Source organism: Lissotriton vulgaris, chromosome 7 (assembly GCF_964263255.1).
Source record: "Lissotriton vulgaris chromosome 7, aLisVul1.2, whole genome shotgun sequence".
NCBI lineage: Eukaryota > Metazoa > Chordata > Amphibia > Caudata > Salamandridae > Lissotriton > Lissotriton vulgaris.
This window is the reverse complement of record NC_141695.1, coordinates 624,353,008-624,368,508: the sequence shown is the minus strand read 5'-3', so window position 1 is coordinate 624,368,508 and position 15,501 is coordinate 624,353,008. Positions and strand designations below refer to the sequence as shown.

Genomic DNA, 15,501 nt, shown 5'->3' with positions numbered 1-15,501 from the left:
CACGTCGGTAATCCCTGGCACCATTAAGATATGGATATTACTTAGGCACGCACTATCCAGCCTATAACGAACTAGCTACAAAATATATATGCGTGTTCACCTTCACACTTACAATGATAGGTGTGTTTTAAATACAATCCTAACTTCCACTGAGAAGCTATGCTCATTCACCGCACTTTGGATAGTTCGCATTAAACGAATGTGGGATGATTCACAGAAAGAGCAGACTGCGTCACTTCACTACGTTGCAGGCACGTAACTAGTTTTGTTGACTTATGATCCTCTCTTTTCTTACAGGTTTTCTGCATTTTAATGTAACCACTTCTGGGTTACATTTTTTTCGCCCTCTTAACCACTAGTTATTTGGGTACAAAGGGTTGCAGGTATGGCAGGGTGTTAGTGTACCCTGACCACCCAACTCCTTTATTTTATGGTCCTGAAGAAAAACCGGTAATTTCCTTTTTTGGTTTGAAACATGTAGACCTAACACATATCACAGATACATTTGGTCTTAATTAAGCCTTCACTGTATCGACACACACTGCTTTATTATTGTCCAGTAGTCTTAGAATAAAATTTTTTTGTATAAGCCATACCAGGACAATTTTTAACTCACTGACCCTTTTTTCTCTACATTCATCACTCACATACCCGCTCCACTGTATCCCGGGTGTTGCAGCACACCTTGACGGCACTCGGCTGTCAAGGTGGCCCCGATGATGAAGCATGTCACCGACCAGGTCGGTGAGTGAGGGGTTTATTAAAAACAAAGAAGGACTTCTTCTTTTTCTTCATTAGTATTTCATCCCACCGATATCGCCCTCCAGCCTTATCTATGGTGGTACTCCTTATTTGTTATATAGTTACCTAACCTGGGGATCGGGAGTACCCTTCCGTCCACCAAGGTGGATAAAATCCCTTTGCTCTCCATTTCTGTTTATAATATACTTGCCTGTGTAACCAATTCATGTCATGGCGAGTGTCTAAATTGCAAACCTTAATGGGTAATGGACGTGCACTGTGTGATTCCTTTAAGGCTGTTGATTTGCGTTTTACGTGCTCCTGGGTGTCACTCCCCACTCCTGAGTGTTGAAATAACGTTTATAGTTAGCAGATCCAAAACCTTGGTCTGTCCCCCTGGGCACTGTGTGTGCTGAGTTCCCAGCTATGTAGTAAATAATAGAAGTACTTTGTATTTTTTTCGTCAATAATTCATTTTATTGGTTCATGTGCTTGATCACAGATGTTGGACTCACATCTATCTTCACATTTAATTATCTTTTTTTCATGTTCATATCGTGTTTAAACATTGATCAATATACCACTTTCCCAATGCATTTCGGCGCCTCGCGTCTTTATCAAGGGATTAATCTATCGAAATAATAATATATTTTTCAGACTGGGTGCTAAGCATACTATTGCCACCTAAAAATACATTTCTACATGTTCCATCTCTCTAAACGATCTATTACGGTTAAATTAAACATTTCAATCACCTTGAGGTTCCTAAATAAACAGTGATACATATTTCTTAAGTTGCATCCTAGCAGTTAATAGAACGATCTGTCAGTTGTGTTTAAATGAGGAATGTCACCTCTGTCAGTTGTACGTGGATTGCTTAACAAAATGAATCGCTACTGAATTAGTTGCTGAGTAACTATTTTGTGTTTAACCAAAATGTGTGATCATTATTTCTGGCTCTGAATACCTGCTGCGTTAACTAGAAGCTTAGTTGAAGCCGCGCTTACTGTGGTAGCGTTTTCGATCCGTTACTCTGTTGCACTGCCTGGTGCATGCTGGGGTTTCTGCTAATGCATCGGAAGACGCGAGTCTTTACGTTTTAATTCAAACTCGTGACCTCGAGTTTGTATGCTCTTAAAGTGAAACCGGCTCATTAATGTTAAAAGAGATGTTAAAAAACACTCGGGGGAAAGATATATCATGGATAGCTACTCTGCGCCTTCGTGTGATAGATCTAAATGGGTAATGGACTGTGTTGTAAAAAATAAAAAATAAAAAATAAAAAATCTTGTACTGAGGTGCCTGAATGCGTGTGTAAGCCCGATGGTTTACGTTTAGTATAAACACGTGACAATATGTTCGTGTTGACTTAGAGCGATCCATACTGAACAATGCTAAAGGTGCTTGAGTTATGTCTCAAGTGTCTAAATTAAGTTATGCTGCTTGGCTTACCTTACTCTACGCCTTAATGTCGTGGCCATAAGCAGATCTGACATATGATCAACGATGTGCTTAATGTAATCTGAGATACATGTTATGGACATTACAGTTTATAGATAACACGTAAATTCAATCCTTTCGTTGAGACCCTTTAGTTTCATAGTTTTCAAAAAATATATCCAGTGATTTTCTCGTTTTAACAAGACTTTCCTATTGTCCATTCCTGCTTTTTTTCCACATTCTCTAAGATGCAGGCCTTTAATTGATCTGTTTGATGTTGTGCTTCAACAAAATGTGTTGCTACGGCCGACCTCATCATCTTAGTTCGTATGTTACTTTTGTGTTCATTGAGTCTGACTTTTAATTTTCTTTCAGTTTGTCCCACGTAACATTTGCCACATGGGCAGTTTAGTAGGTAAATGATGTTTGTTGAATCACAAGTTCCATTTACTTTTAGTTTGATTTCTTTACCAGTTGTAGGATGTCGGATACTGTCTCCTTTCAAAATGTTCACACAATTGTGACAATTTAAACATGGTTTTGTACCTTTATATCTGATGATCGTTGTTTTGTAATTGACAGGTTTTAGTAATTGTCCTATGTTTTTAGACCTCGTGTATGCGAACAATGGTTCTTTCGAGAACGTGTCTTTAAAATCCGGTTCTGCTACTAGTAAAGGCCAGTGTTTTTTTATTATTTTTTTGAAAGGATGACTCATTGTTGAGGATGAAAACTCTCATATCTGAGCGTGTTGTTTCTGTCTGTTTCTTTGAATAGATTGGTTTTGAAACCCCTGGGGTGTTTGGTTATTTCCACATCCAAAAAATGTATAACCTCTTTATTGGTTTCCCATGTGAATTGGATCCTGTTGTTAATGGAATTTAAATCATAAATCTGTTTGATTAGTATTTCTTGTTATCCTTCCCATGCAATGAAGATGTCGTCAATGAAACGTACATACAGTCGAATATGTTGTTTCCATGGTTCTTTTTGTAAGATGTTGGTCTCTTCAAAATCCTTTATGAATATATTCGCATAGTTGAGAGCAGCCGGATTTCCCATGGAAGTTCCACTTTTTTGTAAATACCACTCGTCTTGGGCGGTAGGAACAAAAATGATTATGGCAGTCGGTCTGCTCTTTCAAATGCATCTCTACTCCCTGCACCATTGACTCGCGTTTTTTTTTATTTCCATCATTCGCAAGCACCCCCATCCCCCAGCAGGGACAGTATCTGACACACCAGTTTTGGTGCAGAAAACAAAGCTCCCAGCGTCCTCTATCCTCCCCTGGCGCCAGAGGTGCTTTCGAAAACCCTCGGCTGCACGTAACAGCGCAGCACTTTATCCAATGAGGGATGTGGGATTCTGAATAAAAAAATCAGGAAAAGCTCTGTTGAAATGAGTTTGGATAAAGTTTCCAGACTGTGCACGTCTCCGAGATGAGATACTGTACAGGGGTGGCACGCGCTTCAGACATAAGCTCACCTTGATGTGTCGGCTGATCCTTAACCCAGCATTATTTTTATGGAGGGGTGGCGATGCTGCACTCTGCAGCGCCAAGATGTACTATTGTCCACCCACTTGCGCTTAGTATGTAACAAAAAAGATTCCATGTACCTGAAGTAGCGCCTCCGCAGGGTTGGTGCGCTCATATAAGCCGCGCAGAATGGCGAAGCTGTTCATGTGTCCCGTCGCAAAAAGGTGCCGCCTGGGCCCAGGGGCGCAACTAGGTCTTAATTTCGGGGGGGGGCTAACATGGCAGATGAAGGGGCGTGGCTAATGTAAATCAATGGGGCGGAGCTAAAATGGCAGATAATCAGGATCGGTTAATGCTCAGGTCAAGCTGAGAAAAAAATGTGGTGAATTCTGCATTTGAAACTGGACAACAATTAAAGCACACATTTTTGTTAGCTTGATGCATTGCCCCCCAAAACCCATACTCACCCTGAATCTTAAAATTACCCCTGGCACACCAAAACACATACCCACGCTGAACCCTAAAATTAACCCCCTCACACCCTAAAACCCATACCCGCCCTGAAATCTATAATTACCCCTGGCACCCCAAAACCCATACCCATCCTATCCCTAAAATTATCCCTCCCCGGCACCCCAAAACCCATACCCACCCCACACCCTAAAATTACCCCCTGGCACCCCAAAACCCAATACCACCCTGAACCCTAAAATCACCCCCCTGGAGCCCCAAAACCCATACCCGCCCTGAACCTTAAATTACCCCTGGCACCCCAGAAACCATACCCATGCTGAACCATAAATTCCCCCTTGCTCCCCAAAACCCAAACCCACCCTGAACCTTAAAATGACCCCAGGCACCCCAAAACCCATACCCATACCCATGCTGAACCATAAATTCCCATCTGGCACCCCATAACCCATACCCACCATGAACCCTAAAATAGCCCCCTGACATCCCAAACCCACACCTGCCCTAAACCCTAAAATGACCCCTGGCACTATAAAACACATACCCACGCTGAACCCTAAAATTAATCCCATGGCACCCCAAAACCCACACCTACCCTGTACCTTAAAATTACCCCTGGCACCCCAAACCCCATACCCATGCTGAACCATAAATTCCCCCCCGGCACCCCATAACCCATACCCACCCTGAACCATGAATTCCCCACTGGCACCCCATAACCCATACCCACCCTGAACCCTAAAATTGCCCCCTTTACACCCCAAAACCCACACCTGCCCTGAACCCTAAAATTACCCCTGGCACACCAAAACACATACCCACGCTGAACCCTAAAATGTCCCCTGGCACCCCAAAACCCATACCTACCCTGAACCCTAAAATTGCCCCCTGGAATCCCAAAACCCATACCCGCTCAGAACCCTAAAATTACCCCCTGGCACCCCAATCCGTAACCCACCCTGAACCATAAAATTACTCACTGAAACCCACACCCACCCTGAACTCTAAAATTACCCACTAGCACCCCAAAAAAAAATAAACACTACAAACTTACACTACATTTGCATATTTGGAGGGGACTGTCCTCTTTGACGTTTCTATGTATGTAAGTCAAGAACAACATTCACAGTAACCTAGATATGCAGGCAGTAGGTAATGCTGTGCTGAAAAATGCATTAAAGTTACTGGAACTTACACAAAAAAACTGCTGCCTGCTCTTCTGATACTATACTGTGGAGTCTGGCTGATCAGCAGCACTGTGTCCTGGCATCCAGCTCCTCCCGAAGGTCTCACTGTGTAGATCAATGTGGGTCAAATGCACAGACAGCAGGGGGAAAGGGATGGCCAGTGCAGGTGAAGCTTTTCCTTTGTAAATTAATTCCTGCTGGCGCCATAGCCCAGGGTTTGCTGTCTGTGCACTTGTATGGAATACACATCTATACAAGTGCACAGACCGCACACCCTGTGCTAAGATGCCAGCAGAAATTCCTTTACAAAGGAAAAGCATCACCTTAACTGGCCATGCCTTTCCCCTGCTGTGCACATCTTCACACCCCATGCTCACAACCCATCAAGTGCTTAGGTGAAATCCCTGCCTTCAGGCAAGGATTTCACCTCTGCGCCACTCTAAAGGAAACACAAGAGGTCAGGGCAGGGGGGTCGGTTCACTCGCTGAAACTTTTCAGAGGCTCGCTGTCTGGCTCGGGCTGCTGGGCCTCTCAGAAATCATTAAAACAATCACATTCTCGGATCGGATGCACAGCCTTCCTGCACCATTTCAGTGCGTGTCATCTTAGCCCGGGCAGAGGAGGCGATGGGGGGGAGGGGGGGGGGGGGGTGTGGCGGGGGGCTGAAGCCCGGTGAGCCCAATGGGTGTTGCGCGCCTGCCTGGGCCCCTTTTAGGCGCTGAGACGACTGTGCCAGGTCCAACTCTAGGACCGTGGGGCGGCTGCAGCGCGAGGCCGCGTCCAAACGCTCATACCGTGAAAACTCCAAACACAAAACAGAACTTCGAATAGAATTTAACAGTAGGGGGATGATTCAGTTTCGTTGCAATTGCAAAATATGTCTGCATGAGTGCTTTACTAATGAAAATAACAAAAACATCAGTATAAAAAAACTACGACCTCCACTGTGAGGCAGGTTTTAAAAAAGATTGCCTGTGTCTGACTTTTTTATTGCATTAATTTCGTTATAACAGTGCCTCCACCCCCACAGTTACCCATCATATTCCCATCATAGTTGAAATAATGTTATTTTAGATAAAGGCAGCGGTAAACAAAAACAAACAAAACTGAAAAATACTACAATAACCAGTTTATTGGCGAAGGAATGCTCGAATACAGAACTAAACAAGCATTGGCATAGCCAATAGGTCTCGCCTTTGGGACCTTATAAATATTTAACCATGCAACAGTTCATGTTGTTGCACCAAGAATATTGTGCTGCATAACTAAATACTTATAAGGTCCCAAAAGTGAGACTTATTGTCTATGCAAAGGCTTGTTTTTATATAGAAACCATTGCCTATAGACTACGCCCCTATGTCAGATTAAAGTACATACATGTAATTATCTTGGCACCTAGCTATAGTCACTATTTTGGACTTGATACTTTTTGTAGCTCGAAATAAAGAACTTGATATTTTGATGTACAAACCAGGCTCCATCAATGTTCCTGGCCAGGGAGATCAACTGCACTAAGGAGCAACAGGCTGATTAAATAAGATGGTATTTTCACAATTGTAAGGGTCCAATAAAATGCCAAATAAACGCTTGAGCTGTGACCCCACCTTTTTGTTATGAGGCACTTGGAAAGTACTTTGGAATTATATTGAATCATTTGTTGTTCTCTTTTAGATGAAACAGAACTGGAAACAGACTGTGAATGCAACTCCATATGCCATGTCCTGAAAGAGGCATACTATTACCTATACCCCTTCAGCCTGGAATTCAATCTGTTTGCCTGTGCCATGACATATGTTATGTGGAAGAATGTGGGACGTCTTATGGATGACAACATTGAGCACCCTCACCTCCTGAAGCTAAGCACCTATCGGCAAATCCCATTCATAGGCCTAGCCTGTGGGGTTGTCATGCTCTTCCTGGGATTGACACTCTTCGTAGTCTATGAGCTTCAGCTGAAAGAGAAGCATCAGAGGGCTGAGATACTGAACACCTTTTACATCTTCCACTTGATCTGCCTGAGCCTGATGTCAGTTGGGGCTCTTGCAGGGTCCATCATCTACAAGTTCGACAAGAGACAGATGGACAATGAAAAGAACCCCAGCCGCTCGTTGGACGTGGCTTTGCTGCTTTTGGCCACAATTGGACAGTACTGCATTTCCTACTACTCCATCGTGGCCATGGTGGCCAGTGACCCAAGAGACCTCCTAAAGACCCTCACACTCATTTACTCCCTGCTCATGATCATTCAGCACTCTCTGCAGAATGTCTTCATCACCGAAGGCCTGCACCGGCAGCTGCCCGAGGACTGGCCGCAGCAGCATATGGCTTCACCTCATCCACCCAAGAAGGAATCACATGGACTGGCAAGTGGCAGCCACCTTACCTCTGTGAATGTACCGGGAACTAGGAAGCTATCACGGAGTGCTCGCCTTAGCAAGAGGTTATCGGTTGTATCGATAAAAGCTGCACTTTCAACTCCTATTTCAACCCACAGAAAGAGAAGAAGGCTGCTCAGAGAGATCTGTGCATTCATGCTGATGGGAAATATTCTTGTAAGTATGCAGACAGCCACCATGGAGCATGTGTGAGTGGGCATGAAGTTCAACATAAAACTGATTACTAAGTGGGTAGGACCTAGAATTCTAAGATTTTAGAAGATTGGATCAACATCTGGATTTGCAAAATTCGTGTAATTTGCTTCTGTGTAATTATGCAAATGTGAGAAAAATTACTTGAAATGACACATAATTATGCAAAATGCAAATCCATCATTTCGCAATATACATTAGGGCAGGGTTCTTCAAACTGTGGGGCACCATCCCACAGGGGGCGCGCGCTCCACTCAGATCTTTCCTTTGTTCCCGTTCCTTTGTCTGGGTGATTCTCCCAGGAGGGGGCCAATTCATGCAGTGGACAGCTTCGGCTGCAGTGCAGGCAAGGAGTCTCCTCTGCTAAAAACAAAAGCAAACAAACAGACGCTTTCAGCTTTAGCAGAGGAGACCCCTTGCGGCGTTGCTGCTGCTGTTTCCAGTCTTGAGCTTGTAAATGGGGTTCGGCGCCCCTTTCTGCTCCTCAGAGCCGTAGACGGGTCCCTGACCGGACCTGTTATTGAAACAACAATATCATGCTCCCCTCGTTACAGAAGAGGGCTAGTTCTCGCCCCATAGGAGCGATGCGCGTCAGTTACCACTTAGTTATAAGTTATGTTATGTTATGTTAAATTTTTATTTATACAGCGCACGTACGCCCGTGGGCTTCTTGGCGCTAGTTAAAAATGTAAATAAAATATCACCATTAGAAATGCGACTGCCTGAACGTGGTTTATATGTGGCATGGGGCGGGAACAACGACATAGACAGCTCGTTGAGTGTCGGTCTGACTCAGTACGTGGTTCTGTCTTCACGGAGCAGCGGGGGCCTGGGGTATTCCCTATACTTTTAATGTAAAGCATGCATTATACCTACCAGCCGCCGCGAGTTTTAAACTCCACGGCGTGACTGAAAGCCGCCCTGCGGACCATGGCTGGGCTCCCAAATTCCCTGGGCCTGCTGGCTGACTACGCCTCTTCCAGCGATGAAGGAGCGTCCGACGAAGGAGATACTCTGGCTGGAGATGTCCTCACTGGCGGTGCCCTGAAACCCCATCTGTCTGGAACAGCAGTGAATTATTTTGAAGGCAGAGACAGCAGCAGCAGCGATGAAGACACCGGTAACAGTACTGTTGACATGGCCTGCTCAATAGACGCTGCCCCTGCCGTACCAATGTGCTCTGTGGATTATTACTCAGACACACGTTTACCAGCCCCCAAACTAGGGCCAGTGGCTGAGTCTTATCAGATGCATGGACAGTCTGGTGTCTTTTGCCAACCCATTTCGGGAAGAACAGAAAGCAAAGCTCAGCCTTTTAGAGAAACATGTGCAGCTGACATTGCAGGAGAAGCCAATGGAAATTGGTGGCCGCAAAATCTGCCTGGCATACCGGAAAGATGGGCGATGTCACTTTGGCAGCAACTGCAAGTTTGCGCATGATAGCGATCTACTAGTAGCTGCAAATGCTGTGATCGTGATGCGTTTACCTCTACCAAAGATTGGGCTGGCGAGGAAGGAATTGTTGTCTTTGAAGATGTGCAGCCTCAGCAGGGGAAAAGAAAGTCTGGACTTAGCCAGACATTAATACCCCCAAAGCGTGCTTTGAAACATTACAAAGCTCAATTGGGCAAGGAGCAGCCCTGGGTTTTATAGAGTTTTAGACAACTAACAAAAGTGATGCAAATTAACTGATGGACCTAAGCCAATGGTTTTTGCACCATTTAAACCACAGGATGATCAGCTTTGTTTATTTAAAATAAAAAAATCCATTGATTACCACAGTGAGAAGAACAGTCACACAATCCATTTCCAAAGACCTGGACCTTAGGTCTGTCCTCCTTGTCCATGAGAACAACCAGAACTGTCTGGTTCTGTTTTTTTTTTTTTTTATTAATATTATGAAAGAAACCATGTGTAATTCAGTCCAGGTCATCAGAACACAGGATTTTGTCCTTAGTCTATGCCCCTCCTGGTGGACTGCGAGCAGGACAAGTGTGTGACCCTTAATGTTGTTAACTTCTTATGAAAGGCAGACCTGGATGTTGAAAAAAATGGTTTGCCGTCGAAAGGAGTATGAATACTGCATGCTTATCGCACCATACCAGACCTACTCATTGTTTGGATAGGGGCTGTCATTAACACAAAACCTTTCTTTCTAATTGCTCCTTGGCATTTTGCTCTTCCTTCATGAGGTGTTCTGATAGTAATTCGGATATTAAAAGTTGCTGCTATTCCCGTCAGGTTTGTGAAGTACATTGTGTAGCTATTGCATTAACTTGTGCTTTAAATTCATTCTGTAAGGTACAACCAAATTTCCCTTTGGGTGAGGGAGTAATACTTGATTGCATATCCACTCTTAGGCATCCTGACGTTAGGATAAAAAGAGCTGATAATAATCTGTGAATAGAACCAATTAACCATATAGTTGGGACTGCAAAGGTTTGTGAAAACCTACATAGATGGACACTGAATCCAAGTGGAATTGATTGGGTGCAGGTACTAACTTCGCCCTGCCTCCTATATGTGCACATTTAAAATGTAATGACTTTCTGTGACGGTTTATAATTCCAGGACAGTTGCTGACTAGGCTGATAATCCCCAGCTTCTTTTAGAACGGATGGATGAGTGGGTGGGGGGATGGCTGGATGGGTGAGAGGGTGGGTGGTTGGATGGATGAGTGAGTGGATCGATGGGCGGAGAAGTGGATGGATGGGTGGAAGAGTGGATGGATGAATGGAGGAGTGGATTTATGACTGGGAGGATAGCTTGGGTGAAGGGGTGAGTGGTTGGATGGATGAGTGGATGGATGGATTGGTGGAAGAGTGGATGGATTGGTGAGGGGATGGATTGGGTGAAGGGATGGATGGATGGGTGAGGGGGTGGATGGAGGGATGGATGGGTGAGATGATGGATGGATGGTGGATGGGTTTGCAAGTGGTTGAAGGGGTTTGGATGTGGATGGGGCACAGATGGAGGGATGGAATGAATGGTGGGGGAGTTGGTGGATGACAAGGTGTACATGATGGATGGGGAGGGTTGTGATGACTTCCTTTGCCTTGGAGGATTGTGTTTTGAGCTGTGTGGTACGCCTCTGTCGTTTCGCCACACCCACTCACAGGCCTGCAGTTTGCTAGGCACTCTTGTTGTGTTGAGCATTGTTTGCCGGATATGGCCCGTGGTGTGCGCGTTGCAGTCGATCATGTGGTGTGCCGGATTCCCGAGGTTTCGGTCGGGTGGTGGGGGGGCCCAACATCTGGGGGAATTCAGCTGGGGGGGCTCAACCTGGAAAAGTTTGAATACCTCTGCATTAGGGTGACATTCGTCCTCCTGTCAATTTCTGACATGAGAAGACAATCTCTGTTAAAAAATAGTGCAACAGAGGAAAAGCACTGTGAACAACAGCCGCTCGCTTTCATGAAATGATGTCATTTCAGGAATTGCTTGTAAGAAGCGCAACTCTGAATTTCTGAAACTATGCAAATTACGTAGCGTAATTAAAATTTTGGTAAGTTGATCAAGCTATCTCTGAATCCGCAGAAGGCTTGTACCTTGCCAATGATCAACAACCACAGCGCCTGCTACAGGTTTATGCACACACTTGTCACTGTGCTGACCCGGCTCAGTCTAGCTTGATGCTGGAAACTCACTTGTCTCTGTTATAGAACAGGCCAGGTTATTCTTGAAATACCTTTGACCTGAGAAAATGTTTGGGAAAATTACGTTTAACTAGCCCTAAAAAGATTCACTCAACTCAGATAAATAAATACTATAGCACAAGATGAGCAAATATAATTACCAACCACGGCCCGTGACGGTAAGAACGGTGGGCTGGGTGGGGGGAGGGAGAATTCGACAGACGACAAAGAGGGGAAATTATTGTCAAAATCCCCCCCCACCCACCTGGCACCACCGCTCTCACTTGCACGGGCTGCGGCTGAAATTACGCTGTGGCAGAGAATCCCAACTATCAGCTAAACAGGGGCTTAGCTTAGTCAGTGTGATTACGGGGGTGTCAATCTCAAATTACCCAACTAAAAAAGCAGTGGGCTGCAGTGTGTAGGAGTAAAATGACCAAGGTTTGGGATGGAACGTTTCCATGAAGAAGAGGGTGGGTACTCATTTGCATTAGGTCAGATCCTCTTTCTAGAGTGGCACAGCGGGCGAGGAACAATGGGTTGTAATGCTACCAGAGCAATCGCCACTGGTTAGACAATATGCAGCATTCAAACGATCACCATTAGGGTGTTTGATTGCCAGTAGTATGCTTGAAAACTTGAGAGTGGTGCAGTTTTCCTAGCCTCCTGCTACTGATGTTTGCGAACTCCAAAAAAGAGTAAATTTGCACCCATTCAATGTGTATTTCTGTGGCTGCAGATTTACTACGTTTTTGGTAAACCAATCACTAAATCTAAATATATTGAAGTTCCCAAGCCCAAAAGCTTGAAACCTCTTAGTGAACTGTGAATGATGAGAACAATTCACACAGACCCAACTCAGGGCCCCCAGATCCAACTACCCAACCAAGAATGCATTTTGAAGGGTGTCACACCCCAAACACCCCTGCTGAAACTATGCCTCTGCCCGTCCCATCTGGGCCTGGTAGTTCTCCCTGAGAACTCATGATTACGCTCATGTACAACACAATGGCCTTAAGTCCGTGCCATGGGGTCACTTATTTAAAATGTATTTTCACTGCATTCACTATTCCTTGTCTCTGTTGTAAGAAGCCTTGATAGTAGAGTTGCCAAATTGGTGCATGTGGTGAGTGATTAATGTTTCTAGTCCTTGACTTTAACAATTAATATTATCAAGGGACTGACTATCACATGTAGTAAGCCAGAGTCGCAAATGGAAGAGGGCTCACAGGAAAACTAATCGGGTGAGCCGAACCATGGGTCTGGCTTGACTCTAAGAGTCTGTTCACGAGTCGAACCATGGAAACATTTCCCATGTATATTTTGCAACAAACATAATGTAAAATGGCTTCCAATTTGTAGTATCCTGGTCACATGGCAACTCATGCAGTTTCTACACCATTTAATATTTTTAGGACATATGTGAAGTACGATTACTTGAATATAGACTTTTAACACAAGGTGAGTATTTAGTTTAATAACAGTTCATAATGTTTAATTGAGAGGGGCACAATTCTAGTCTTATGTTGCTCAGCCCTTTCAATCTTCTACCTTTTTGACAAATTAAAAACTGTGCTAGAGACATCTATACCATCCTTAACATGGTTTAATGACAAGGTTATTTTTTTCTTGTGCACATTAATCTTACTGTGCACCAACGCAACATGGCCCTGCTTGTTTCACGCTCTTTGCCAGGCCTTTTTAGGTCGAGCCCAGAGCCAGCACGCATGCACTGCTCTGCGAGGCTTATTGTAGAGGAGTAGGTGAATAGAAGCTCCGCTCACTCTCCACCCATGTTTGCCAGTGGATTGTGTCATTGGCTGTCCTAAATGTTGGCTTCTGATTCGTCGATACGCTTGTTAGTCCCTCCTTAGTACCGCCTCCTCCTATTTTGTCACCTCCCATGGCGACTGGCCCCTTTACTTCAAGTATTAAACAGTGAGTGTTATTTAGACTGTGAGCACTATATTCATTAATGAGGTTCTCCTACTGCAGGCAAGACGTGCTTTGGTTCCTTCTCCCCCCACCCCGCACGCCCTCCCTCCTGTTGTCCATGCCTTCTCCCTCACCCCACCCTACTCTAGTCTGTGCCTTCAAAATCAACCCCCACCCACTCGCCCTCTCTCCCCGTTTTCCGTGCCTTCGACCCCATTGTTGTGCCTTCTCCCCCCGCACTCCGTCCCATTGCCGTGATGCCAATCATTTGCAATGCAATAGGTCTCGGGTAAATGCGAGACCTATTGCATTGCAAATGTTTGTTTTAAACGTCATCATTTGTCTTTGATGTGTTTTGCGGCCTTTCAGACACTCCCATGCCCCTAGGCCTTTATCTCTTGGCCCGGGCCTCTGCAAACAGTTCATAGGGGCTCCTCTGTCTCCCAACAATGGCCCCAAAGGGAGCCCCTGTTGGAGGCAAACAATCCGAAAGTAATATAGTTGTCCGATAGCGGCTGCACATCCTGACCACAAGATGGACCTTACCATGTGGTGTCCCTCAAGGTTCATCCCTGAGTCCAATGCTTTTTAACATATATGTAATGGACTTAGCAAGAATCATAAAGCTATATGGGATGAGCCTAACATCTTATGCTGATGACACCCAGTTAGTGCTAGCGATAAAAAACAACGGAGAGAGGGTAGCGGCCAACTTCAAACAAGGCATGCTTGCCATCAGCAAATGGATGACAGATAACTATCTTAAACTTAACTCCGATAAAACGGAGGTTATGATTTTTGGCAAACTTCACCCTATCTGATCCAATTCATGGTAGCCTGCTGATCTAGGCTCCCCTCCCAATCCAGTTACCAAGGTAAAAAAACTTGGAGTTGTGCTGGATGAAAAGCTCACATTTGATGCTCACGCAAATGCCATTGTATCTGCCTCTTTTTATAAAATAAAAACCATCAAAAAGATCTTACTTTACTTACCTCCCTGCTCAGGCAAGACATTGGTCACTGCTTTTGTAATGTTCTCATTGGATTATTGCAATGGGCTCCTTATGAATACCCATCAAAAAGTTATTTGTAAGTTGCAATCGGTGCAGAAAGCGGCTGCCAGAATGCTCTCAGTAACCCCTAAGTTCATGCCTATTGCCCATGTAATAAAAAGTTACCACTGGCTCACTGTGAATAACAGAATAAAGTTCAAGGCTCTGTGCATTGCTTACAAAGCAAATCGCAACCAAGGCCCTCGCTTTCTTTTAAATGCCCTAACCTTTCATGTCCCCAATAGATCATAACGATCGGCAAATGCTTTCCTGATGTCTGTACCAAGAACCAGAACGGTTTCCTGGGGTGACAGGCATCTCTTGGTCTCTACTATAAAACTATGGAACTCACTGGACCTAGAGGTGCGATCTTCTCAATCATTGATGGTCTTTCGTAGAAAAATAAAAACATGGTTGTTTAACCAATAACCTGCGGCCACTTGACCTCTAAGAGTCTTACAGCTAGATTCATCATTGTCCTGTTTTGCGAGTCCTTAATAGCGATTATTAAGGAATCGCTAATAAGGACTTGCAAAACGGGATTCATGTAGGAATCGCTAAATAAATTGCGATTCCTACACATTCCTTATTTGCGATTAGCAATTTGCTAATCGCAAATAAGGATGCGATTTCAAGGGTGCCAGGGGTGTCCAAAGGACACCCTGTAGCATCCCTGAAATGAAAATGTAGACTGATGTAGCGCACACACATGTCCAAAGGACATGTGTGTGTGTAACATACAACTGAGAAAAATGCACAAAAGTGCATTTTTCTCAGTTTTCGCTATTTACCACGAAGTCAGACTTCGCGGTAAATAGCGGCCAAAAATAGCGATTTTGCAATTTTTAAATGCTTCTTGAATTGCATTTAAGGAATCTCTAATTGAGATTCCTTAAATGCAATTATCCGCAAATATGCAATTTCTAAAAATGCGATTTTTGCATTTGGGATGATGAATCTCAAATGCAAAAATAG

At 44.4% G+C, this 15,501-nt stretch overlaps 1 protein-coding gene and 1 pseudogene across 2 annotated transcripts in view; both read left to right on the top strand.

The window, feature by feature from the left end:
* LOC147702156 (proton channel OTOP2-like) overlaps positions 1 to 15,501 on the top strand; it is a 502,417-nt gene that overhangs the window by 400,966 nt on the left and 85,950 nt on the right. For both annotated transcript variants that reach the window (XM_086930802.1, XM_086930801.1), the window contains exon 6: positions 6,988 to 7,868. In XM_086930802.1, coding sequence (XP_086786928.1) covers positions 6,988 to 7,868 — 881 coding nt within the window. The remainder of the gene's footprint in view (positions 1 to 6,987; positions 7,869 to 15,501) is intronic.
* LOC147702157 (uncharacterized) lies at positions 8,607 to 10,063 on the top strand (annotated as a pseudogene).